Raw genomic sequence first — 26608 nt, 5'->3', positions numbered from 1 at the left:
AAGTCAGCAGCCGTTGGTTGTATGTGAGACGATCGTAACCGTCCATTCCACTACTATAAAGATAGGCCTTGCGCGCTAGGGTATCCTGGGAGTTTAGGGCGTCGCATTTCCAGGTAGGGTTCTTGGCGCTCTTGGCGCTCTTGGCGCTCTTGGTTTCACTCTGTGTGGATTCTTCCCAGCTATGGCATTGGACGACGACATCGAGCGCGTGCAGGAGGAGCGGCGGCAGAAGCAGCAGGAGCTCGCCGCGCTCTCATCTGTAAGTTTCGACAATGATCTGTACGGGGACAAGATGGAGTATGTGAATTCCATCGCCACGACCGAGGAGGAGGAGGATCAGGACGGGAATGAGAGGGAGAAACAGGTTAGCGCATCGCGTAGACAGCTCAGCTCGTACACCGCGCCCAAATCTGTGCTAGCGGAGATGCCACGCGGAGAAGTGACAGACGAGGAGCTGGGGTTTAGGAAGCCGCAGCCCATCGCCGCGAGGGAGGATGACTACCGCAAGTCGAGGTTTAAGAGAGCTCTCTCGCCAGACAGAAACGATGCCTTCGCCATGGGGGATAAGACGCCAGCTCCCACGACCAGGACTTATGCCGAGGTGATGATGGACGAGAAGCTCAAGCGGGACAAGGAAGAGACTCTCCGGGCAATTGCGAAGAAGAAGCAAGAGGAGACGGAGAAGAAAGTGAAAGAGGAGCCCTCCGAGGCTCCGACGAAAGCGCAGCTGTCGTCCGCGGCTGCTGCTGCTGCTGCCGCTGCCAAGCGGAAGAACAGATGGGACTTAGCGAAGGAGGAGGAGGAGTCAAAGAAGGCCAAGATCTCAGAGTGGGACGCTCCCGATGCTCCAACCCCAGCTCCAAGCCGCTGGGACGCGACTCCTGCTCCGGGGAAAGCTGCGTCCGCGGATGCGACTCCTGTAACTCCAAGGCGGAACCGGTGGGACGAGACGCCTCGACCTGGCGGTGGTGTCACTCCTGGTCCTGGCGTGGCGTGGGATGCTACACCCAGCATTGGAGGCGTACCGGGAGCCGCCACTCCCAAGAAGCAGCGTTCTCGCTGGGATGAGACACCTGTTGGAAGTGCTCCTTCAATCCTTGGAGCTACACCTCTGGGATACACTCCGGGGATCACGCCGATGGGAGGTGCCGACCTTGCGACTCCTACTCCCGGACAGATTGCTCTGCGAGCGGCAACCATGACTCCGGAGCAGTACAACATGTATCGATGGGAGAGAGACATTGAGGAGCGGAATCGACCGCTTTCGGACGAGGACTTGGACGCAATTCTTCCGACCGAGGGGTACAAGGTACTCGAAGCTCCTGCGTCCTACGTGCCTATTAGAACTCCGGCGAGGAAGTTGCTGGCGACACCGACGCCAATGGGTGGCACGCCTTTGTACTCTATTCCGGAGGAGGATCGCAACCAGCAGTACGACGTGCCGAAGGAAACCCCGGAGGGCCTGCCTTTCATCAAGCCCGAGGACTACCAGTACTTCAGTGCTCTGCTGCAAGAGAAAGAGGAGCATGAGATGTCACCTGAAGAAAACAAAGAGAGGAAGATCATGAAGCTCCTACTTAAGGTAAAGAACGGTACTCCTCCGCAGAGGAAGACGGCTTTGAGGCAGCTGACGGACAAGGCTCGGGAGTTCGGGGCTGGTCCACTGTTCAACCAGATCTTGCCACTGCTAATGTCTCCCACGCTTGAGGATCAGGAGCGCCACCTTCTGGTGAAAGTCATCGACAGGGTCTTGTACAAACTGGACGAGCTGGTCAGGCCGTTCGTGCACAAGATCCTGGTGGTGATTGAGCCACTGCTGATTGACGAGGATTATTATGCTCGAGTTGAAGGCCGAGAAATAATCTCGAATCTCAGCAAGGCGGCGGGGCTGGCTACCATGATCGCTGCAATGAGGCCCGACATTGACAACATCGATGAGTACGTAAGAAACACTACGGCTCGAGCGTTCAGTGTTGTGGCCTCGGCACTTGGTATCCCAGCTCTTCTCCTGTTCCTCAAGGCGGTGTGTCAGAGCAAAAAGTCGTGGCAAGCGCGGCACACGGGCATCAAGATCGTGCAGCAGATTGCAATTCTCATGGGGTGTGCGGTACTGCCGCACCTGAAGTCACTGGTGGAGATCATCGAGCACGGTCTTAACGACGAGAATCAGAAGGTGAAGACTATTACCGCGCTCTCCTTGGCTGCTCTGGCCGAGGCTGCCGCGCCTTACGGTATAGAAAGCTTCGACTCGGTTTTGAAGCCTCTCTGGAAGGGCATCAGGAATCACAGGGGCAAGGTTCTAGCTGCGTTCTTGAAGGCCATCGGGTTCATCATTCCGCTGATGGATGCAGTCTATGCGAACTACTACACCAAAGAAGTCATGGTGATCCTGATCCGGGAATTCCAGTCTCCTGACGAAGAAATGAAGAAGATCGTGTTAAAGGTGGTGAAGCAGTGCGTGAGCACCGAGGGTGTGGAAGCGGACTACATCAAGACAGAGATACTCCCGCAGTACTTCAAGTTCTTTTGGGTCAGGAGGATGGCATTGGACCGCAGGAACTACAGGCAGCTGGTCGACACCACCGTGGAGATTGCCAACAAAGTTGGTGTCTCGGACATCGTGAGCAGGGTGGTGGAAGATCTTAAGGACGAGAGCGAGCCGTACAGGCGGATGGTTATGGAAACGATCGAGAAGGTGGTGTCCAACCTGGGGGCTTCGGACATCGACTCCCGGCTGGAGGAGTTTCTGGTGGACGGGATCCTGTACGCGTTCCAGGAGCAGACGAGCGACGACGCGAACGTGATGCTCAACGGTTTCGGAGCCGTGGTGAACGCGATGGGCCAGCGCGCGAAGCCATACTTGCCTCAGATATGCGGGACGATCAAGTGGCGGCTCAACAACAAGAGCGCAAAGGTCCGGCAGCAGGCGGCGGACTTGATCTCCCGGATCGCGGTGGTGATGAAGCAGTGCGGTGAGGAGCAGCTCATGGGACACTTAGGCGTGGTGCTGTACGAATACCTGGGTGAGGAGTACCCGGAGGTGCTGGGCTCCATATTGGGCGCGCTGAAAGCCATCGTCAACGTGATTGGCATGTCGAAGATGACGCCCCCGATCAAGGACCTGCTACCGCGGCTCACTCCCATCCTCAAGAACAGGCACGAGAAGGTCCAGGAGAACTGCATCGACCTGGTTGGCCGGATCGCGGACCGCGGCGCCGACTACGTCCCGGCGCGCGAGTGGATGCGCATCTGCTTCGAGCTGCTGGAGATGCTCAAGGCGCACAAGAAGGGGATCCGGCGCGCGACGGTGAACACGTTCGGCTACATCGCCAAGGCGATCGGTCCGCAGGACGTGCTGGCGACGCTGCTCAACAATCTGAAGGTGCAGGAGCGGCAGAACCGGGTGTGCACGACGGTGGCGATCGCCATCGTGGCGGAGACGTGCTCGCCCTTCACGGTGCTGCCGGCGCTGATGAACGAGTACCGGGTCCCGGAGCTCAACGTCCAGAACGGCGTGCTCAAGTCGCTCTCGTTCCTGTTCGAGTACATCGGCGAGATGGGGAAGGACTACATCTACGCGGTGACGCCGCTGCTCGAGGACGCGCTCATGGACAGGGACCTGGTGCACAGGCAGACGGCGGCGTCGGCGGTGAAGCATATGGCGCTCGGGGTGGCGGGGCTGGGGTGCGAGGACGCGCTCATCCATCTCATGAACTACGTGTGGCCGAACATCTTCGAGACGTCGCCGCACGTAATCAACGCGGTGATGGAGGCGATCGAGGCGATGCGGGTGTCGCTGGGGCCAGTGATCGTGCTGAGCTACTGCCTCCAGGGGCTGTTCCATCCGGCGAGGAAGGTCCGCGAGGTGTACTGGAAGATTTACAACTCGCTCTACATCGGGTCGCAGGACGGGCTGGTTGCGGCGTATCCGATTCTCGACGATGACGAGAGGAACATCTACAGCCGGCCCGAGCTTCATATGTTTGTGTGAAAGAGCTTCTCTTTTTCTCTTTCGTTGCTCTCTCGTTTTCTCTCTCGTTCGTTCTAAAAGTTTGTGTAAGATAGTGGATAGTGTGGGGTTTATAGGGTTTAGGGTTGTGATAAATTGAATGATAATAACAACGAAATGGGTATTTGGTCTAGTGGTATGATTCTCGCTTCGGGTGCGAGAGGTCCCGAGTTCGATTCTCGGAATACCCCGGTTTGCTGTCCATGCCACATGGCATCATGTTGCTGGAGCGTAACGTTTTTCTCCATGCGCAGTAAAACAAATAATATTATGTACATTTTTTACAGTCGGCGACTGGCACATTCGAATCTAGCGTTAGATCTCCGCTGGCTGGCGCGCTGGCGGCTTCTGATTTTTTGTGCAAGGTGGTGGTGGTGCAGCTGCGGCTTTCTTTACTTTTCGCGTTCTTGGGTGCCTCCTAGCTTTTGTCTGCTTCTTCGTGCAACATCGCTGGGAAATAGGGATCACGCTCTGCCACCCCCCCTTTTTCCCATATAAAATTGGTTTCTAGGGTTGTGGAGACGGGTGAGTGGGCATTTTACTACTTCCTGAATGCTGGAAAGCGGTCGGGTCGCACAGTAAGCTTGCCCTTGTTTAGTCTAGACCCATATTCCCCATTTGCAGGCCCAAAGATTACGCTTGCAAAATGCCAGGCTGCGGCACATTCCCGTGAATCTTCTCATTCCACGGGACTTGTGTGCTTCCGTGCTACAAGGAGTAGTGCTAATGTATAGTTAATAATATATCCAATATATCTATCCATCGCTGTCGGCCTGAATAGTTTTTGTTGTTGGCGTCGGGATTTGTTTCCAAAACTTGTTCTCGAGAATTTCGGCTGGCATTTTCTTTTGATTCTTTACTAATTTTTCCTCTTTTGTTTTTCTTTTCTTTTCTTTTCTTTTCATTCATGGATAAGAGACAGACAGAGTTCGTATGCCGTAAGGCCTGGTGGGGTTACCGCTGAGCTGTTTCTGCACTACCTAGAAATTAAAAGGGGAGTGGCCACATTTAAGCGCTCCAGTCAAGGAGGAGATCAAGAAAGAGATTACACAGCTTCAAGTTTTCGCAAAAGGTGGCATAGCATATGCTTTTAGGGCGCCGCAGGATACCACCCACGCATCCGTGACGTCGACGCAGGATCTCTGTCTGCCCGCCATGGGCCATGTGGCGCATTTGTGCCATACCGTTTCGTACGCCGCGTGGGCTGGCGATCCTCCTCGGAGATTCAGTAGGCCTGGAGCCGCCCCAGGCAGAGCAGATTTTTGCCTTTTCTGCAAGAAAAAACAAAAAGCTAAAAAATTAACAAAAGTAAGAAAAAGCCAAAAAAAACAGTTAAACAAAAAATAAAATAAAATAAAATTCTCTTTCTTGCCAGACAGACTGAGCTATCACACACACACACACACACACACACAGAGTGGACTGGGAGTCTCGTTGGGAGCTCGGATCTCAGGAAAAGGAGAGAAAGCACGCTTAGGCGTACGGACGCTGCACAGATGATTGAGATGCCCCCATTGCGACTAGATACATTAAGCTGGCAAGCCGCGGCAGGGGCAAATCCAGTCGCCCTTTTTCTTTTGGTGCTTGCTGGGCGGCCCCCTTCCCCTCTTCCCAAGATGCCCCCCCACTGCTTGTCACTCCCACATCACACACACTCTCTAAAAATTTTGTAAACTTAGAGCGCCCTCGATCCATTCAAACCTGGAGCTCTCGGCAGGATCTAAGCCCCCCCGATGTAAACAATTCATGGGAAAAATCATACGCAACTCCAGCATGCCAGGCAAGGCGGTGCCAAAAAACTAAAAGAGACAGCAATCACGGGCGCAAAGGTGGCGGACAATGAAAAAGTGCGCTCCTCCGTACAGTGGTGCCAATGTTGTTTTGTTTGGCTGGCCAGGGGGTGAGAACACTGAGAAACGCAAACGCATGGATTTCGATGATCTCCCGCTCCCCCATCTCTCGAGCGAATTAAAGATTTCTAGCGGCACAAGTCAACAACAAAGATTTCGCAAATAGGGCTCTACGAGCTACGCATCAGCCCCACACACACACACACACAAGTATGAGTCTACGCTATAAGTTCTTTTACTCGCTCGAACGGAAGATCAAAGGATTGTACGCCGGTCTTAACGTAGAATCAATCACAGTTGCGGAGAGATTTTCTTCCGCGACGTCGTTGTACGGGCGGTAGGATTATGAGTAGCGCCGAGCAGATCGCTCGCTCGCTCGTTCGCTCGCGGGAGGTCGTCGTAGCTGTGTAGCTCGAATGAGATCGAACTTTTTCGTTTTCGGTCTTCTACTTGCTGGGCTACGAAAGTGTGGATGGGATTTATCTCTTGTGCGAGGAGGAGGAAGAAGAAAACTGTGGAACTGATACGAAAGAGACGCCTCCTAGGCAGGAGCGATGGCGAAAGCGATCGACTGGAGAGAGGGTCTTTGTGTGTGTGAGCTCATGCTCGCTATACTGGTGCGAGCTACACGTCTAATCGTTGTGCCTAGAAATCTTAGCGAGCAAGGGGCGGATCCAGACCAAGAACACTACACAAAGACACGGCAATCGAAATCAGTCAATCAATCAAAGTCCCTGTTTCCATCCACCGGTTTCTTTCCTGCTCCGAGTTCTTCGCCCGCGGGGTCAAAGCGAGCGCAGAGGAGCGAGCCCTTCGTCCGAGATCCACAGAGAGGAGGGGAAGAGGATGGATGGATGAAGCAACAATTAAGCAGTGCTTTAAGTTGTGAGACGGTGACAACGAGTTCCTATCCCGGCAATCAAGTTGGTTGAATTGATTGGATCCATCCCATGGCATTTGGAATTTTCTCTCGCTGCTGCTAGCGCTGCTGCTGCTACTGCAATTGCTGCTACTCGGTCAGCCCAAATCGCGCCTCTGAAGAACACTTCCTCCTTGGGCATTGAATTCGGCAGAGGATCCATCCACACGCGAAAGGCACAGGGTTAAATCCTGGGTTTTTCTAACCTGATCGAAAGTATGGGATTTGGGCGATCGAATTTGCAAGTTTCTTTACTCGTAAAAAACGATTTGTTAAGCAATGGATGGATGGATCATACGCGAGAAGGAATGGATTCGACACGACATTCAATGAAAGTGCCAGAACCAGCAGCAGCAGCAGCAACAGAACAAAGTTTTTATTCGGGGTCCCTGTACGGTCCCTGTCGCGGGGGGTACGGACATTATCATCTTAATCCTAATCTCCGGGTTTTGTTTAGGACAAACGTTAGCGCGCCGGTGTTTTACTTAACTGGTCCGGCGGCTTACTTAACTGAAGCCGTAGCAGTTATTTTTTGCTTGTTTTATTCCACGCGTATCCCTCCGTACACGCACTTTTAATAGTTAAATATACGTATGCAGGATGATCATGTATGCATGTGGCTCGCGTATGGTGGCCGTATGTCCGAGGCATGGCGTGGCATCGTCGGCCATAGCTATAGCTCTCTCTCTAATGTTCTTGTTCGCTCCTCCGCGTGTTCTTCTCATTTTTGCCCCACTGCGCTCCTCTTGTTGCCTCTCTCTCTTTGTGCGCATCTCGCGTCTTGGATCATAGATCACTGTTTCTTCTTTCTTGTTTTTAAGAGGATGTCGCTGGATCTGCTATCATGACGAGCGGCGCTCTAAGATTCAGCTCCAAGATGCACTTCCTCTGATCTTTCCAAGCGCGAATCGATCGGCTGCGCCAGGGCGGAGAGATATTTCGAGCGCGCGCAGCGATCCTTGGTTTGGCTTGGCTCTTTCTTGCTCGCCCGGGCGGCATTCCATCCGCTGCATCGCTGCTGCTCAGCCGCGGCCTCCTCGCTCCAAGATCCACGCGCCGGGAGCTGCATTGCAGGGAGTCTGGCATCGATCGATAGAGGCCGAAATATTTCCATGGCGGCGCGCTGCCCGGGCTTGCTCTTCGTCCTCTCTTTCGCTGGCCGGAGCGCTTGATAGCGCGCAGCATGTAGAGGCCATCCAGGCGTCCTTGGCTGGGCGTGCTGAAAGATTCTCCTCCTTCCTTTCCAGCGCGTTTCTTCTTCGTCTCCTCGTGTACTAGCCTCGAGCGCCAAGGGCGCCTTTGCAAGGATGAAGGTGAAAGACAAGAGCGATTTCGACACCGGCAAGTACATCCGCTACACTCCCGAACAGGTGGAGGCATTGGAGCGCGTCTACCATGAGTGTCCCAAGCCCAGCTCCATCCGGAGGCAGCAGATTGTGAGGGACTACCCGGTTCTTGGCAACATCGAGCCCAGGCAGATCAAAGTGTGGTTCCAGAATAGAAGGTATGTTTCCATCTTACGTAGGAACTTTCGTGTTGCTCTAGAACTTGGTGTGAGATTGGCTGCTCTAGAACTTGAGTGTGAGATTGGTGATGCGTGAGAGGAAGTTTTCCTTTGTGGGTTGGATTGGATACTTGTTGTCGCTCTCAGCAGCAATCTTTCAAGCCAGATGTTATTGACTCTCGCTAGAACCTTTTTTATGCTTTGTTTGAATCACTGTTCTCTAGTGCTGTTTCGCTTTTCCATTTTTTAACTTTTCCTCTCCCCTTGGTGTTGTTTCAGATGCCGTGAGAAGCAGAGAAAAGAGACGTCTCGGCTCCAAAGCGTGAATTCGTCGCTCACGGCCATGAACAAGATTATAATGGAGGAAAACGAGCGACTTACGAAGCATAGCTCGCAGCTGGCTCTGGAGAATCAGTGCCTCCGTCAGCAGCTCCAGCAGATCCGAAGTGGTGGTGGCGCCGCGGATCCTGATAAAAAGTCCGCCGCGGCTGCTGACCGATTTAATGATCAGGTGAGTGAGAGCATCTGGGTGAGAGATTTGATATTCATGAAGGTGGTGCTTTGTTTTTTTAAAGAGCTTACGTAACGTTTGTTTGCTGGATGTGTCCGTTTGTTGTGTGTGTGTGAGCAGTCAGCGTTGGCTTTGGCTGACAGAAGCCCCGATTCGGAGGTTACTGGAGGAGTGCCTCAACATTTAGCAATTACACCTCAGAGTCCACGAGATTCAAGCCCCGCTGGGTGAGAATACTTGGAAAAAGCTGGTCGTTTATCTCAAGGTGTTTTGTCTCGTTTGCAGACTGTTGAGCATTGCAGAGGAGACTTTGAACTCATTTCTTGCAAAGGCAACAGGAACTGCGGTGGACTGGATCCAGATTCCTGGGATGAAGGCATGCGTTTTTCTCCTTTTTTTCCTTTCCAGCGGATAACTCGTGTCTGACAACTCGACTTTTTTTCTTGCAGCCTGGTCCGGATTCAATTGGCACTGCAGCCATCTCACATGCTGGTGCTGGTATAGCTGCTCGCGCTTGGGGTTTAGTAGAGTTGGAGCCCATCAGGGTAATGTTTTCTATTCTATTGTGCTTTTTTGACATGGATATGCATGAGCAGGTCGCGGAAATACTGAAAGATCGTCCCTCTTGGCTGTGGGACTGTCGTCGTTTGGAAGTTGTGGGATCGTTTCCTACTCCAAATGGTGGGACTCTAGAACTTGTCTACACTCAGGTAAGGCGGCGACTGGCAGTGCTTTGCGCTCAAATATACCTGATCTTGCAGATGTATGCTCCCACAACGCTAGCTCCTGCGCGCGACTTTTGGACGTTGCGATATACCATCTTTCTTGAGGACAGGAGTTTAGCTGTATGTCAAACTTTGTTAATGCTCTCGGGAATTAGTTGTAATTTTTCTTGCAGGTTTGTGAGAGATCGCTAACTGGCATTCACAACAAACCAGCTATTAAAAATGGCGACTTTGAGAGGGCAGAGATGTTGCCGAGTGGATTTCTCATCAGGCCTTATGAGGGTGGTGTCTCCAGCATCCACGTTGTTGATCATTGGGATTTGGAGGTAGTGTAGATTGTTTGTGTTTACGGTTGATGAATTCTCTTGTTTCAGTCGTGGAAAGTGCTGGAGGTGCTGCGACCTTTGTACGAGTCGTCCGTCATCCTTGCTCAGCGAGTTACTCTCGGGGTAATGTGTTGGTAGTCTTCAAGCAATGTCTCATCTTCTCAAGCAGGCTTTGCACCATCTGAAGCGGATTTCGCAAGAGTCGTCCGGTGAAGTGTTGATGAGAGGCGGGCAACAGCCAGCTGCTTTACGTGCATTTAGTCACCGCATTGCAAGGTGAGGTGCTGCCACAACGGAAAAGATACTCACATTGAGTCGTATATGCAGGGGATTTAACGATGCAGTTAACGCTTTCGCAGAAGATGGCTGGACTTCTGATGGTGGCGATGATGTTACAATCTCAATCAATACGGCACTGGGTGCAAAAGCTGCTGGTGCTCAGGGCGGTGATAGGTTCTGTGCCTTCGGTGGCATCTTGTGTGCTAAGTCATCCATGCTTCTACAGGTCTAATCGTGTTTTTGTCTTTTCGTTCATCCGACTCTGAATTCCTTTACTGCAGAATGTGCCCGCGGCTACGCTGATTCGCTTCTTGCGTGAGCACCGCTCAGAGTGGGCTGGAGTTAACATTGCCTCGGACTCCGTATCTACTTTAAAGATTGGTGGATACGGTACGTCGAAAGGGAATGCTGATGAGGAGTGTCTTTTTCCAGAGGTACTGGTTATGCATTAGAGAACTGTGCCGCTTATAATTATGATCGCGTCATACAGCTGCTGGAAGTTATCAAGATGGAAGGATATGGGAACGGAATGCTCCCAAAAGACACGGTCCTTCTCCAGGTATACGGACGAATAACTTATCTGAGACGTGATATAATAAACTTGGATGCAGTTATGTACTGGATACGAAGACACTGCATCTGGGACGTGTGCTCAGCTTGTGTTTGCACCGGTTGATCCAGCTGTTTCGAACGATATCCCCCTTCTTCCGTCGGGATTTCGAGTTATTCCCCTTGACAACGGCCTTGTAGGTGTTCCACGGTTTAGTTTCTTGGTGACTAACGAGCATTGTCTTGCAGGATGCGTCAGCCTTGTCTCGCACTCTAGATCTCACTTCGACACTCGAAGGGAGTGCTGACGGCGGAAAGTTTCCCGACGATTTTTCTGGTTCAGGAGGCAACATGCGCTCCGTCTTGACCATGGCCTTTCAGTTCGTGTTTGAAGCTCACAACCGTGAGGAGATAATCGCCAGTGCTCGACAGTACGTCCGAAACGTCATGGTTTCCGTCCAGAGCATTGCCATGGCACTGGCCTCGTACCGCCTGTCTCCTCCACAGCAAGGCCCGAAGCAGCAGGAGGCCAAAATCTTTGCCCTCCAGATAATGCGTAGCTACAGGTAAAACATCACATCTTCGTCCGTAGTTTTTTAAAGTTCTCTCGCTAAAGCCTTGGCTTGCAACGTTGCAGGGCGAGTTTCAACGTGGAGTTCAATGAATCCCAACCGGAGAGCACCGATGCGTTCTGGCACGACAAGAACGCAATCCTTTGCTGCACTTGGAAGGTGAGTGACAAAGCCTCTCTTTCAAGACTAGATACGGATGGTCTCAGCTTGTGTTGATGTGAAACAGGCGATACCGGAGTTCATATTCGCCAACAGAGCCGGACTGGAAATGATGGAAACCACTTGGCGTGATCTGCACAGCCTTCCTTACGAGCGCACATTCGATGCAACAGGAAGAGAGACGGCTTACTCCGACTTTGCGCAAGTCATCCATCAGGTGAGTGACGGTCGTTTGACGCGTTTCTCTCGATTTTCTGTTTGCCATCCTTGTTGCTTATCATTTCGGTTTTGTGCTCCGCAGGGGTATGCGTATCTCCACGGTGGGATACGTCTGTCCAGCAAAGGCCACCCCGTGACTTACGATCGAGCAATGGCCTGGAAGGTTTTCGACGACGATGGCGCGGTCGTGTGCATTGCTTTTATGTTCACGGACTGGTCCATCGTCGCGTGAGATCGTCGCGAAGAACCAAGAGAGCGAGAGAGACAACTCCAACTATATATTGCCAGTGGTATGTATTTGTATTGTTGTATCAAATTAGAGGATTTTACACTAAAGATCTTGAAAAAGCTTTGGAAGAACGGGCTTGAGCAGAGAATGAGAGAGAGAGAGAGAGAGAAAGAAAAAAACAGGCTTTAGCTTGTGGCCATAACCCAAAACGAGAAGAAAAAGGAGCACGAAGATAAGAACCATGCGAGAAAAGTGAGCGCCACCGACGCTTGGAGCTTGCTGCAGTCGTTGGGGCCACATTGATCCAAGTCTTTGGCCAGCAACACAGTGATTCCAGCGGTGGAGCATGCGGCGGCGAGCGTGAGAGTGGCACAGAGCTGATCAATTGTCCCGTGAACACCGGAAGAACAAAAAAAGAGAGAAACATATAACCTCTTCTTACCCAGTCACCCACGGCGAAAAGCGTGACGAGCGATGATCTTCGAATGCTTCGCTTGAGAAGGAGCGCGTAGCCATCCAGCGCTGCCATGGACAAGCTCCACAAGCTCTGGAGTCCGGTCCCTACGACCAAGTAGCTGCGAGGCAAGCAAATGGATCAAAGCAAGCTCCATCTTTCCAAGCTAGAGCAATGAGCGATGATCAATCCAGCCCAAATGCGAGACGAGGATCCAGCAAAAACTTACCAGAAGGCTGTGACGGTCTGGAAATCGCTGATGGAGGCCATGACGCTGAGAGCGATGGCGGCGAATCCAAACTGGAGGACTCGCAGCGCCAGGCTCCCCGCCGTGCCTGGCATTCCCTGCAAATCTTTGGTGCCCGCCGTGGACGGCGCCACCACATTGAATGCCGGTGGAGGAACGCCCACGACTGGGTGTACGTAGCTCATGATCGACAATCTCCCTCCTCGATCTCTCCCAATCTATCTATCAATGGCTATGTTGTTTTGCCCTGAGAATGAGAGAGCTTAGTTTCGAGCGACTTGATTTTTGGGCTTGATTGAGCGAAACGCGGGAGATCTGCGATTGTGAGTGGTTTTGCGATCGGGCTGGCGATCGGGCAACCCAATGCGCTCGATCGCAAGACCCACGAGCTGGATTTGCCGATCTCGCGAGGCTGGATTCTTGACCTAGAAACAGAGCACCTGGCGATTAGGGCGAGAAGCTCCAACTCCATGGCGGAGCTGGAGATGGTGACGTTCACGATCATAGTGGACGACATTGTTTACCCGGATGGGCGAACAGCGATGGCGCTGCTTGGCGGTGGAGGTTTGGCGGACGAGAATCAAGAAATCTTTGCTTAGATTTTTTTTCTTTCTCGCAGGTCCACAAACTGCATTTGGAGCACAAGTGTGGACTCCTCAAGACAAGAGGTAGTAGAAGAAAAAAAATTCCTCTTTCCATCCATCTTTCTTCTCAACTCTTTGTGTGTGTTTTATTTTGTTCTGTTTCCTGTGAAACAGAATCGGTTTAGCAGCTGGGATTGGATCGGATTTTCCTGGAGCTTGTCGAGAATGGCTCGAGAATATGGGAATCGACACCTCTGGACTTTTGGAATGGGTGTCTCCAACTCTTCGAGCTTGGCAGGTTAAACACAAAGAAAACGTTCCTCTCTTCGTTGATTTTTCCTATTTTTTTTTGGCATTTGCTTTCTAGATCTTGGAGGAAGATGGCCGAAGAACACAGGTACTCTTATCTCTCTCTTTTTTTCTTCCATTTTTTCTCAAAAGAAAGTTTAAGGTTTGGAGAGTCAATATGGGAGATGATGTCTGGGACATGCTCAAAACCCCAATCGAGAGACTCCCACCTCCATACCAGTGAAGCATCCAACTTTTTCTTCCCGTTTCTCTTCATGGCTTTCACATTTGTTTCTTTACCAATCTTACTGCGATCGTCCCTCTCTTTTTTACGACAGGACAGCCAAAACATACCACATCGGAGTGCATCCCAGCGGCAGGGACGTGGATTTTATTCACTCTCTACGATCTACTGGTGCTCAAGTTGTGAGTGTTGAGGTTTACACGCATGCTCTAGAAATTCTCACACGCTCAGAACTCAAGTTATGGTTCTTCTCTCGAGTTTTCTTTCCAGAGCTGACCTTTTTGCCTTCTTTTTTTTTTTTTTTCTCCTTCGTGCAGGGCTCTCGTTTCTGCGGGGCACATTTTCTCCCCAAACGAGAAAGAGGCAGCCTCGCTGGTTGGCCCGGGATCATCCATGGAACTCATAGGCAGGCTTGCGGAGCTCGGTGCCGAGGTAAGCATTGGTTTCCACCTTGTCTCGTGAGTTTCTCTTCCTTTTGTTTCCTCAAGGTGGTGGTGTTAAGACGAGGACACTTGGGCTGTCTAGCTCACAGGTGAAGAAATATGCAAAAAGAAGAAGTTTTTTTTCTATTCTTTTCTACAGGGCTGATAGCGGTGAGACATGGGAAGTCCCCGCATTTCACAGTGTGTTGAAGCAAAAACAGGAAGTAGAATACAACGAACAACACGATCACGTCGCCAGTAACTCGAGGGTTGTGGACCCGACTGGCTGTGGCAACACATTTTGCGGTGGATTTTTGATTGGGTGGCGGAAGACGAGGGATTTGCTCAAAGCTGCTGTTTGGGGAAGCGTTTCCGCAAGCTTCAGTTAAGAGCCTTCTTCTTGAATAACGTTTGACATTTTTTTGTTTCCATTGGTACAGTGATAGAGCACGAAGGAATTCCCCCTCCTCCGATGGTTCAGTGGAGGAGCCAGGCACAATCCAGAGCTCAATTTCTTACTCTGCAGGCTAAAAAACTTAACTAATACTTTAATTGAATTCCATTTAAGACACACTATTATACATTTCATAAACAAATATACCAACTGAGGTTCAAATGTTAAAAAAAGTATTAGTACCTTATAGAACATCTTTGCTTTTAATATTGCTTGTTATTAACTGTTTGAAATAAAATATATTTCAAAAGTTTATTAAAAAATAATATTGTGAGTGCATGGAATATGGAAAGGGAATACAGAAATGTGCATATCAATTAGCCCAAAAACCCTAGCTTATATACAAGAGCGAGTGGTCCAGATTGAAACTAATCCGACGGCTACAAAAAACCACTATGCTAATATTAGTATACGACATCGTAGCCGTACACTTGGCCCTCACATCATCCCCTCCTCTCGGAATAATGGAAGGCCGTCAGGGTTCTCTTGTAGATGGGCCGGGATCTGGAGGAACGTCAGGAGGAGGCATCGGTGGATCTGTAGACGGTATGAACTGCTCCTGATCCCTTTGTATGAAGCGTTTTAACTGCTGCACATGCACAATCTCCGGAGGATCGGCCTGCTGAACGTCATGCCGAACCTCATAAACTTGTGGTCCAACTTGCCACAACACCCGATATGGTCCTTTCCACTGCGCAAGGAGCCCCTTAAATAAACCACGTACCGTAAGATGGGGAAAAGGGACTAACACTAAATCATCCACTTTGTACTCCGCTGGTGGACGATGATGGGAATTGTAGCGCCGTTGTTGTCCCACTTATACGCGGCCTAAGTGTTCAGCAGACTCTGCTTGGACAAGTGGAAGAATGCTTGTCAAATATTGATCCCATGACCTAGCATCAGAAGCTCGTGGCAATCGCGAAGGTAAACCCAGCTCTGTTGGTAATATTGGATCATGACCATATAGAAGTTTATATGGTGAAGCACCAACAGAACTCTGCACCCCTGTGACATAAGCATACCGAAGAGACGGCAAATAACCATCCCAATCCGAATGTTGAAAGTTCACATACTTCGCAATCATCCCTTTGAATGTCCGAACGAGCCATTCCACCAGACTGTCTGATTGTGGATGATAAGCACTCGTAAAAGTGTGGTGTATCCCCAACTGAGATGTCAAAACATGAAATACCTCAGCCATAAATGCAGGACCATTATCCGAAAGAATCCGTTCTGGACAAGAATGCTGGAACACCACTCGATTGAGGAGGAAGTATCCAACAGCAGTTGCAGAGGCACTAGCAAGAGTACCAACTTCCACCCAACGAGTCAAGTAGTCAGAAGCAATAATAACATACTCATTGCCAGCAGTCGATCGCGGAAAAGGTCCCATAAGATCAAACGCCACCAACTCAAACGGACGAAAAACTGCAATTGACTCCAACCGTCCTTCCGCAGCACAAGGGGGAGTATTACGAGCTTGGCACCAAACGCAGCTACGCACATACCGGATAATATCACGTCGCATCTCTGGCCAATAGAAAGATCTGCGCAGCTTCTCGGTGACACGACGGTGTCCCATATGCCCACCTAGAATAGGAGAATCATGGTAGGCATGGAGAAACCGCGGAATAAACACCGAAGGCACCACCAGCCGTAAATGAGCATCAGGATCCGTCCCCACAAAATAAAGAAGGCCATCTTCAAGGCGATATTGAGAATGTAAATGCCGAAAAGGCAAGTCATCAGCAAGTGATGCAGGATTCTCAAACCCATCTCGAAGCCTTCGAATCCACGGCTCAATCTTTTGAGCCTCGCGAACCTCATCCAGAGAAGGTAGATCTTGCTCTACGCCCTGTGGAGACTGAACGTCAAGGACAGCAACCGCCGACAGCACAGAATCCTCATCTAGAAAATCCACCGATGCTGGAACAACAGGTTCGTCAGAAACATGAGAAGTGAGTGGAGAAGGAAGAGGAGCTCGAGAAAGGGCATCAGCATCAGCCATAGAACTCCCTGGGCGATGAATAACATCGAAATCATATATCTGAAGCTTCAAAGCCCATCGAGCCGTACGACCAACCAGGTTCTTCCGCTTCAATAATGAAGTAACAGCAGCATGGTCACCTTCAAGTAACGTCCGAGAACCATGTAGATAGGCATGAAGTTTCTCAAAACCCCAGACTGCTGCTAAACACTCCTTCTCCGTCGTGGAGTAGTTCATCTCCGCTAGTTGTAATGTACGGCTTATGTATGCAATGGGATGGCGCTGACCAGGCACACTCGAGCTCTCTTGCATCAACACACCTCCAAGACCAATGTCAGAAGCATCCACGCGCAAAATAAAAGGTCGAGTGTAGTCAGGATATGCCAAAACTGGAGGAGTCGTCAATAGCTCTTTGAGATTCACAAACGCCCGCTCACAATCGAGAGACCAGATGAAAGATGACGTTGATGACTTCAGCAACGCTCGCAATGGTATAGTGCGATCGGAAAGATGATCCACAAAACGACCGAGATACTGCACCTTACCCAAAAACCGCTACACATCATTCACACACTTCGGAGTAGGGAACTTTAGAACAGCCACAAGTTTGTCAGGATCAACTTGCAAACCCTCACGAGAAATACGGTACCCAAGATAAGTTGTGTCCTTGGACCCAAACACGCACTTCGACCGCTTCAGCTTTAAACCAACGTCGCGTAGCTGATCCAACACTTTACAAACATCACGAACATGCTCCTCCCACGTCCCCTCCGAGTGGATCAAGACATCATCAATGAAGTCAGCCGTCACCTCCGACATATCGCAAAGAACCTCGTCCATTATCCGCTGAAAAGTTGCTGGAACATTGTTCAAACCAAACGGCATCACCAAAAACTCGTACAAACCAAATGGTGTACGAAAAGTAGTCTTAGGAATATCGTCTTCAGCCATCGGTACTTGCCAATACCCAGAAGCAAGATCTAGCTTGGTGAACCAACGACTTCGCCCCAGACGATCCAAGAGATCAGCAGTGTGAGGAAGAGGGTACACGTCCAGGATCGTCACTTCATTTAACGGACGATAGTCGATGCAAAAACGAATACTCCCATCAGGCTTCGTCACAAGATGAGGTTCACATGCCCAAGGACTCCGTGACTTCCGAATAACACCCTTCTCCAACATCTCCTTGACGTTTGCATGTAAAATCTTGATCTCCTTGGGTGACCGACGACGAACAGGAACCTTGATTGGACGAGCATCCCCGGTTGGAATGGGATGACGTGTGGCAATCTTGGCCCCAAACGATAGGTCAAATTCAAAGAGATCAGAATACTCCTTCATGAGCTGGTCAACAGCTGCAACACAAAGATCATCGGAGGGATCGGAAAAGGGAAGAGCAGAACAAGATGGAAACACAAGAGGAAATAATGGGGGAACAAAAGTAATGGAAGCAGAGGTAAAAGTAGAGGGACGAAGAGGTACGGAAGTGAGAGGAATGGATAAAACATAAGGAAGTATGAGACAAGGGGGAAAAGCCTCAAAGTCACACTTGTCATGATTGTGCTGCAACCAATCCATACCAAGAATGAGGTCAAAAGCTTGACTCGGCACTACCCGCAACGATTGCAACTCAAGCTCGAGATCGCCCACACGCACAACCAGGTCCGCCTCATCTCGTGCACATGCATGTGTACGGCCGTTGCCATAAAGAATGAAAACTGGATCCGCCGCACGACGCACGTGTAGACGACAACGTGTGGCAACAGGTCGAGCAATAGAAGATAAACTCGAACCTGTATCAACCAACACGGAGAGAAGAATAGGAGACCTCTTGTTATAAAAACGAGCTTGGAAAGTAAACACTGGATGAACCGGTGCCGAGTGAACCCCTTGATGATACTCCCGAAAGAAAGATGGAGGGGTCACTAACTTATTCGCGCAAGGTCCCTCCATTACTCGCGCGACTCCTCGTTTCCCGAATGCACCTCGGTATCCAAACCTTCCACCGCAGCAGCACCAACGGGACGTTGCTGACGCCAAGGTCTCCACCCAGGAAATGGAAGTCGCCAATCCGGAAAGCGCTGACAACGCCGATAAGTATGACCAACTTCATCACACGCCCAGCAACAAACGTCACGGCCACGACCACGTCCTCGCCCTTGTCCTTGGACTCGAGTAGCAGCAGCATCAACCTCCATGGGAACAGGACCATCACTCATAGGAAGTGGAGCTGAAGGACGTGTAGCAAGAAGTGGAAGAGGCGACGTCTCATAACGTTGTGCCAAGCGAAGAGCATCGTCAAGAGTGGCAGGAGCAAGTGCATGCACAAGTCCGACAAGATCTTGACGAAGTGTTGGCCACAGCATTCCTAGCTTGATCCGCTCCGACATATTTGGCTCCACACGAAGCAAAAGACTTCGGAAACGAATGCCAAATTGCATCACCGACTCAGATGGCCCTTGGCGAAGACGATGCAATTGTTGGAAGGCATCATCACAATCGTCGGCGTGTCCGAAGGCACGTTTGAAGACGTCCGAAAGAACACTCCAATCGCCACGAGTAGTTGCGCTCAATCCATTGTACCACTGCAATGCCGTCCCTTGAAGACATGTGGGGAACTCACGCAAACGTCAAGCATCATCCCAAGAATGATATGTGGCAATCACCGTGAAGTGATCGAACCAATAGTACACATCATCTCTAGGATTCCCACGAAAGAACTCCGGCCGAACACAAGGATTGGCACCAAAAGCAGGAGGAGTTGTACCATGTGCCATGAACGCCGCCATCAACTGAGTTTGGTTGTTCAATTGCAAGCGCATAGCATCAAGCAATTGAACCAACTGCTACTCTAGAGTCAAAGGAGGAGATTGCGGATCGGCCATGAAAATGAATGAGAAAGAAAGAGCAAAAGAAGAGAAATGACAAAAAGCTGGAAAGAAATGGTAGATCTAGACAATGCAAAAAGCTAGATCTAAACCAAAATCCTAAAAGGAAAGAACAAAAGAAAGGAAATGGAAAAAGTTAGATCTAGACAATGCAAAAGCTAGATCTAAACCGAAATCCCAAATCCAAACACTCCCCAGGGACAATCAAAGGTGCCCTTCAACTCCACCAATGTGAGTGCATGGAATATGGAAAGGGAATACAAAAATGTGCATATCAATTAGCCCAAAAACCCTAGCTTATATACAGGAGCGAGTGGTCCGGATTGAAACCAATCCGACGGCTACAAAAACCCACTACGCTAATATTAGTATACGGCATCGTAGCCGTACACTTGGCCCTCACAATATTAAATTTTGATTTGGATAATTGTTATTTGGCATTGTTGTTTCTGTTCCTCCTAACGATCAAAGATACACATACTTAAAATCAAAAGAGATGATTGTGCCTTCTTTTTTTTCCTTCTTTGTTTCCCTTGATATAAAGATAAAAAAGTGATTTTGAATTGTATCTCGACTTTTACTATCTATATTTCAAAAATCTAAAAAGAAACATAAATATTAAATATTACTGTGATAATAAATAGAAATTAATATTTTACATTTATTAAAAAATATATTTAACATTAGCATTGAAAAAACCAAGTGGTAAAAGTAATAAACAATGAGTTATATAAAAAAAGATTATGTTATTTGTATTTATTTTGCTTAGAATTCTCAATTTTTCTAACAATTTATTTATTTTATAAAGATTACTTGAAAGTTTAAATACAAATTTAAAACATTTTCAATATCTTTTTAATTTAAATTGATTAAAGACATTTATTAACCACAAAAAGCAACAATATTTATCAAAATAAATGTTGTTGAAAGTTAGAAGATTATTCCTATAATAACATCCCTAAATAAACAATTTTATCCATGGTTGAGTTTAAAATTAAGTTTTATTGATGCTTATGAGACAAAGAACTTTATAATTTTTTGTAACTTAAAACAATTATTATTTATGATAGAGATATCACTTTATAAGTGGGTAAACTATCTAAATTTGGATCACTTTATATGCTTTCAATAAGTTACAAAATGACCTTCAAAATTATAAAAATTTTGTTAACTAGTTTTATAATTAAAGTAAATTACAAAATGGTATATCAATAGTGATAGTAATGTTATTGTCAACTCAACTAAAATAAGTAAATTTTATTTATTTAAAATTTAAATAAATTTATTTTATTTACTAAATCATAAATATATTGTATTGTGAGGTCCAAATATATGACTACGATGCCCTATGCTAATATTACCATAGTGGGATTTTTATAGCCATCGAATTGGTTTCAATCTAGACCACTTGCTCTTGTATATAAACTAGGGTTTTGGCTAATTGATATGCACATTTTCTATACTCCCTTTCTATATTCCATGCACTTATATTGGTGGAAACTTTTGCATTATCTAGATTTAGCTTTTTTCATCTTCTTTCGTTTAGATCTAGCTTTTGCATTATCTAAATCTCCCTTTCCTTCTAGTTTTTTTCATTTCATTTCTTTTGCTTTTACCTTTTCATTCATCTTCATAGCAAATGTAGCACACTTGAATTTAGAGCTGAACTCTAAACTTGTTGCACTATGAAATGAAGGTATAATACAATCCCACGAACACCAACTCCCCATATGCACCTACATGCAAAATGGTGTTAGACGGTGTCTAACACAATTTTGGCATACTAGTGGCCTAATATGAGGAGGGCACCCTACCAATTAACACAGTGTAGAGTTTGGGTTTAGGCCTAAGCTGGATGTAAAACAAGGAACAACACAGCCAAACAGAAGTTAAACTAATGTTTTAAGTGGTTGAACATGTATTCTAACCACTATCCCTACTATACATTTGAACCTTGATAATAAATTCCAAATTTACTAAATGTTAGATTGCGAATTTAGACACGGGATGAAATAGTATTTAGGACTGAAATGAGATTCACACAAAAGGCATGATAGTGAGGGTGTTGGCAGACACAGTAAGTTATCATCCAACAATATTGAGGGACTAATCTCAATACGTGTGGGTTCTTGCTAAACCAATGCAAAATAGAGTAAAAAGAACTAACAAATTGGGCTAAGTATACTTGGCTAAATAAACATGATGACAGTATATTCAAATCTCATCCCATGATCACATGGGTTACATTCACCCCCTCTATTCCATGTGTGGCAATTAATCATCCACCCGTACCGTAGGATGATCACATGGGTTACACTCACCCCCTTTATTCTATATGAGGCAACTAATCATCCACCCGTACCGCAGTCCCACAGTGGATACATTCGTCCGTGGATACTCCACACAAGAGGAAAGATGTACGCATGGATGCCCAATACATATGATTTCAAATTTAGGGGTAGGAATATACTTTGCTCAAGGGTATATTATATTTTTTTGAGTAGCCACTAATCAATGAGAATCAAACCCATGCCATTTGCTCCAATACCATATCAAATAAATCAACTGGAAAAAGGGTGATTGCTTGATGAAAGGGCCTTTAATGGCTATTTTATCCCCATTTATCCCCCAAGGTTCCAAGGATCCACGGCGACAATATATCCAAATCTCATCCTATGATTATATGCAGGATGAAATAACATTTGGGATTGAAATGAGACTAACACAAAAGGCATGATAGTGAGGGTGTTGGCAAACACAGTAAGTTATCATCCAACGATATTGAGGGACTAGTCTCAATATGTGAGGGTTCTTGCTAAACTAGTGCAAAATAGAGTAAAAAGAACTAACAAACTGAGCTAAGTATGCTTAGCTAAATAAACACGATGACAGTATATTCAAATCTCATCCCATAATCACATAGGTTACACTCACCCTCCCTATTCCATGTAAAGCAATTAATCATCCATCCGTACCGTGGGATGATCACATGGGTTACACTCACCACCCTTATTCCATGTGAGGCAACTAATCATCCACCTGTACCGTAATCCCATAGTGGATACCTTCGTTCGTGGATACTCCACACAAGAGGAAAGACGTACACATGGATGCCCAATACGTACAATTTCAAATTTAGGAGTAGGAATATACTTTGCTCAAGGGTATATTATATTTTTTTGAGTAGCCACTAATCAATGGGAATCAAACCCATGCCATTTGCCGATACTATATCGAATAAGCCAATTAGAAAAAGAGGAATTGTTTGATAAGAGAGCCCTTAGTGGCTATTTTATCCCCATTTATCCTCCAAAGTTCTAAAGATCCACGATGATAATATATCCAAATCTCATCCCATGATCATATGCACTACATTTAGTAACACTTGGACAAGAGGGGCTAATAAAGGGAATTAGTAGTATTGACCTCCTGCCATCATGGAAGTAAAGAGAGAGCGTATGTAAGAACTTGCTGACAAGTATTTTTCAATACTCAAAGTCACATTTGCGACAACAAAGCAACAATCTTCTCCTCTTTTGACTCTAGAGCAGCAATTGGTGCAATTGCTCGATGCTATGTGATTGCAGTTGAACAACCAAACTCAATTGATGGTGGCATTCATGGCACATGGCACAACTCCTACTCTTCGTGCATTTAGAGTTCTTTCATGGGAATCCTGGGGATGATGTATACCATTGGTTCAATCACTTCATTGTAAGCTCATGAGTTTGGACTTCCCAGGAGGTCACCCAGCCCAATACTATTCAAACCCAAGGACGCTTAACTCCAACTATCCCAAGACCCTTAACCAATTGGAAAAGGGGATGCACTCTTGTTTATGGGCCTTTTCCCTCTATATTTGAACCCCATGGATCATCTCTCGAGTCGTTCTCTTTGGTTGCTTACAATCCACCACGCTTCCTTGCAAGTTCATGCCCTCGTGAACAGAAGCTAAGAGCTGCAGCTCTCCTGAGAGCCTCGCTCTCTTGACACTCTACCCCTCGGGTCGAGCCCAGCAGGAGCAAACTGGACCAGCCAGATGTCAATCAACATATGGTGTGATTCCCCTAGCCAACCAACAGAGTCGGACCCGAGACCCATCTGATACCAAATGTAAGCTCCTTGAGTTTGGACTTCCCGCAAACTGGACTAGCCAGATGTCAATCAACATGTGGTGTGATTCCCCTAGCCAACCAACAAAGTCGGACCTGAGACTCATCTAATACCAAATGTAAGCTCCTTGAGTTTGGACTTCCCGGGAGGTCACCCAGCCCAGTACTATTCAAACCCAAGAACGCTTAACTCCAACTATCCCAAGACCCTTAACCAATTGGAAAAGAGGGTGCACTCTTGTTCATGGGCCTTTTCCCTCTATATTTGAACCCCATGGATCGTCTCTCGAGTCATTCCCTTTGGTTGCTTACATTCATGATGATTGTGACATATCATTCTTGGGTTGATGCTTGATTTTTGCGTGAGTTTCCATGTGTCTCCAAGAGATGGCATTGCAATGGTACAATAGTTTGAGTGCAGCCATTTGTAAAGATTGGAGTATTCTCCTGGACGTCTTCAAACACACATTTGGACATATTAATGATTGTGATGATGCCTTCCAACAATTGCATTGTCTTTATCAAGGGCCATTTGAGTTGGTGATGCAATTTGGCATTCGTTTCCGAAGCCTTTTGCTTTGTGTGGAGCTAAATATATCAGAGTGGATCAAGTTGGGAATGTTGTGGGCAACACTTTATCAAAACCTTGTAAGACTTGTGTTGTCTTTCAACTCCACTTCCTATGGGAGATGGTTTTGTTCCAATGGAAGTTGATGCTATTGCTACTCAAGTTCAAAGACAAAGGCGAGGATGCAGTCATGGTCGTGATGTTCACTACTGGGCATATGATAAAGTTGGTCACATTTATTAGCGTTGTTAGCGTTTTCCGGATTGGCAACCTCCATTTTCTGGGTGGAGACCTTGGCGTCAACAACATCCTATTCGTGTTATTGCAGTGGAAAGTCTGGACATTGAGATGCATTCGGGAAATGAGGAGTCGAGCGAGTAACAGAGGGACTTTGCACGAATAAATCAGTGACCCCTCTATCTTTTTTTTAGGAGTATTATCAAGGGGTTCACTCAGCACTAGTTCATTTAGTGTTCACTTTTCAAGCTCATTTTTATAATAAAAAATCTCCTATTATTCTCTCCATGTTGGTTGATATAGGTTTGAGTTTATCTTTTATTGCTCGATCTGTTGCCATATGTTACTATTTACATTTGTGTGATGCAGTAGAGCCAATTTTCATTCTTTATGGCAACGGCCGTACACATGCATGTGTATGGGATGAGGCAGACCTAATTATGGGTGTGGGTGATCTTGAGCTTGGGTTGCAGTCATTGTAAGTGGTACCAAGTCAAGCTTTTAACTTTATCCTTTTTATGGATTAATTGCAACACAATCATACTAAGTGTGACTTTAAGACTTCTCCCCTTGTCTCATACTTCCTTATATTTCATCCATTCTTTTTACTTCTATACTTTTTTGTCCCTTTGTTTATATCTTTGCTTCCATTACTTTTGTCTCCTCATTACTTTTTCCTAAGTTTCTATCTTGTTTTGCCCTTCCCTTTATTGATCCCTCTAACGGTCTTTGTGTTGTAGCAGTTGACCGGCTCATGAAGGAGTACACCAATCTATTTGAATTTAACCTATCATTTGGGGCTAAGATTGCCATATGTCATCCAATTCTAACTGGGGATGCTCGTCTAATCAAGGTTCGTATTTGTCATCAGTCACCCAAAGAGATTAAGATTTTACATGCAAATGTCAAAGAGATGTTGGAAAAGAGTGTTATTTGAAAGTTATTAAGTCTTTGGGCATGTAAACCTCATTTTGTTACAAAGTCTAATGAGAGTATTCATTTTTGCATCGACTATTGTCTATTAAACGAAGTGATGAAAACTACCTTTCTTACACCGTTTAGTTTGTATAAATTCTTGGTAATGCCGTTTAATTTAAACAATGCTCTAGCAACTTTCCAATGGATAATAGATGAGATTCTTTATGATATGCTAGAAGTGACTATTGACATCATTAATGGTGTCTTGATCCATTCGAAAGGGATGTCAGAGGAATACATCTATGATATTCATAAAGTGTTAGATAGTCTATGGGAAATTAGTTTAAAGTTGAAGTGGTCGAAATGCGTGTTTGGGTCCAAGGACACAACTTATTTTGGGTATCATATTTCTCATGAGGGTTTGTAAGTTGATCTTGAAAATCTTGTAGCTATTCTAAAGTTCCATACTCTGAAGTGTGTGAATGATATGCACCGCTTCTTGGGCAAGGTGTAGTATCTCGGTTGTTTTGTGGATCATCTTTTTGATCGCACTACATTCTTGCAAGTGTTGTTGAAGTTATCAACGTCATCTTTCATGTAGTCTGTAGACTTTGAATGAGCATTCATGGATCTCAAAGAGTTATTAACAACTCCTCCGGTTTTAGCATATCCTAACTACACTCGACCTTTCATTTTACGTGTGGATGCTTCTAATATTGGTCTTGAAGATGTGTTGATGTAAGAAAGCCTAAGTGTGCCTGTTCAGTGCCATCTTATTACATATATAAATTGTACATTATAATCAGTGAAGTGTAAGGAACCGACTCCCCGAGATGTCGTAGGCTAAAGGATCCCCAAAAGCTTGACCGAAGTGACAAAGAGTTCATCGGATGGGACCAAGTCGAGGATCGAGTCCAAGACCGACTCTAGGACCGAGTTCGAGATAGAGTCCGGAATCGAATCCGAGACCGACTCGGGGACCGAGTTCGAGTCCGAGTTCGAGACCGAGTTCGAGACGGAGTCCGGATCCGAAATCGGGTCCGAGACCGAGTCCGAGGTCGAGTCCGAGGTCGGGTCCGAGATCGGGTCCGAGATCGGGTCCGTGATCGAGTCCGAACCCGAATCCGAAGTCGGATCCGAAATCGGGTCCGAGATCGAGCCAGAGACTAAGTCCAAATACTAATACGGGTCAAGGGGTGAAAGCCCAAAGCGTGCGTCTCCCAGGGGGGGGGGGCTGCAGGGGGTTCCAAAAGTATAGTAGGGATAGTGAGGTCCAGGAACCAGTTTAGAAGGGACTCTCCAGTTGGGCTTCCAAACCGACTTGAGGTTGGGACTGGGACCGAGGGGCCTTGGG

The 26608-nt window shown here is 47.3% G+C and overlaps 4 protein-coding genes and 1 non-coding gene across 5 annotated transcripts; 4 read left to right on the top strand and 1 right to left on the bottom strand.

Moving 5' to 3' along the window:
• Positions 1 to 102: 102 nt before the first annotated feature.
• LOC9651053 (splicing factor 3B subunit 1) lies at positions 103 to 4142 on the top strand. Its single transcript, XM_024677331.1, has 2 exons — positions 103 to 113; positions 180 to 4142. Exon 2 carries the CDS (start codon positions 182 to 184, stop codon positions 3989 to 3991), a length of 3810 nt encoding a protein of 1269 aa, XP_024533099.1. The 5' UTR covers positions 103 to 113; positions 180 to 181; the 3' UTR covers positions 3992 to 4142.
• On the top strand, positions 4129 to 4200 carry TRNAP-CGG. The gene has a single exon. It is a non-coding gene; the product is annotated as a tRNA-Pro (tRNA).
• Positions 4201 to 8075: 3875 nt separating this feature from the next.
• On the top strand, positions 8076 to 11982 carry LOC9650587 (homeobox-leucine zipper protein HOX32). Its single transcript, XM_024677249.1, has 18 exons — positions 8076 to 8282; positions 8562 to 8793; positions 8914 to 9020; positions 9079 to 9169; positions 9243 to 9338; positions 9390 to 9503; positions 9555 to 9638; positions 9692 to 9844; positions 9893 to 9967; positions 10014 to 10120; positions 10172 to 10349; positions 10405 to 10557; positions 10614 to 10682; positions 10735 to 10869; positions 10922 to 11238; positions 11310 to 11403; positions 11471 to 11620; positions 11705 to 11982. Exons 1-18 carry the CDS (start codon positions 8086 to 8088, stop codon positions 11852 to 11854), a joined length of 2502 nt encoding a protein of 833 aa, XP_024533017.1. The 5' UTR covers positions 8076 to 8085; the 3' UTR covers positions 11855 to 11982.
• On the bottom strand, positions 11902 to 12792 carry LOC9651052 (CASP-like protein 5A2). Its single transcript, XM_002972203.2, has 3 exons — positions 12535 to 12792; positions 12294 to 12426; positions 11902 to 12228 (listed from the first exon to the last, which is right to left on the bottom strand). The coding sequence occupies exons 1-3, from the start codon at positions 12735 to 12737 to the stop codon at positions 12037 to 12039; spliced, it is 528 nt and encodes a 175-aa protein (XP_002972249.1). The 5' UTR covers positions 12738 to 12792; the 3' UTR covers positions 11902 to 12036.
• Positions 12793 to 12896: 104 nt separating this feature from the next.
• LOC9651051 (uncharacterized protein C16C9.01c) lies at positions 12897 to 14661 on the top strand. Its single transcript, XM_024677250.1, has 10 exons — positions 12897 to 13116; positions 13172 to 13220; positions 13311 to 13434; positions 13504 to 13533; positions 13588 to 13664; positions 13763 to 13906; positions 13986 to 14100; positions 14157 to 14200; positions 14251 to 14474; positions 14531 to 14661. Exons 1-10 carry the CDS (start codon positions 13023 to 13025, stop codon positions 14632 to 14634), a joined length of 1005 nt encoding a protein of 334 aa, XP_024533018.1. The 5' UTR covers positions 12897 to 13022; the 3' UTR covers positions 14635 to 14661.
• The last annotated feature ends 11947 nt before the right edge of the window (positions 14662 to 26608 follow it).

Source organism: Selaginella moellendorffii, unplaced genomic scaffold, assembly GCF_000143415.4.
Source record: "Selaginella moellendorffii unplaced genomic scaffold, v1.0 SELMOscaffold_19, whole genome shotgun sequence".
NCBI lineage: Eukaryota > Viridiplantae > Streptophyta > Lycopodiopsida > Selaginellales > Selaginellaceae > Selaginella > Selaginella moellendorffii.
Note: the sequence above shows the minus strand (reverse complement) of the source record. Positions and strands in the feature narration are given on the sequence as shown.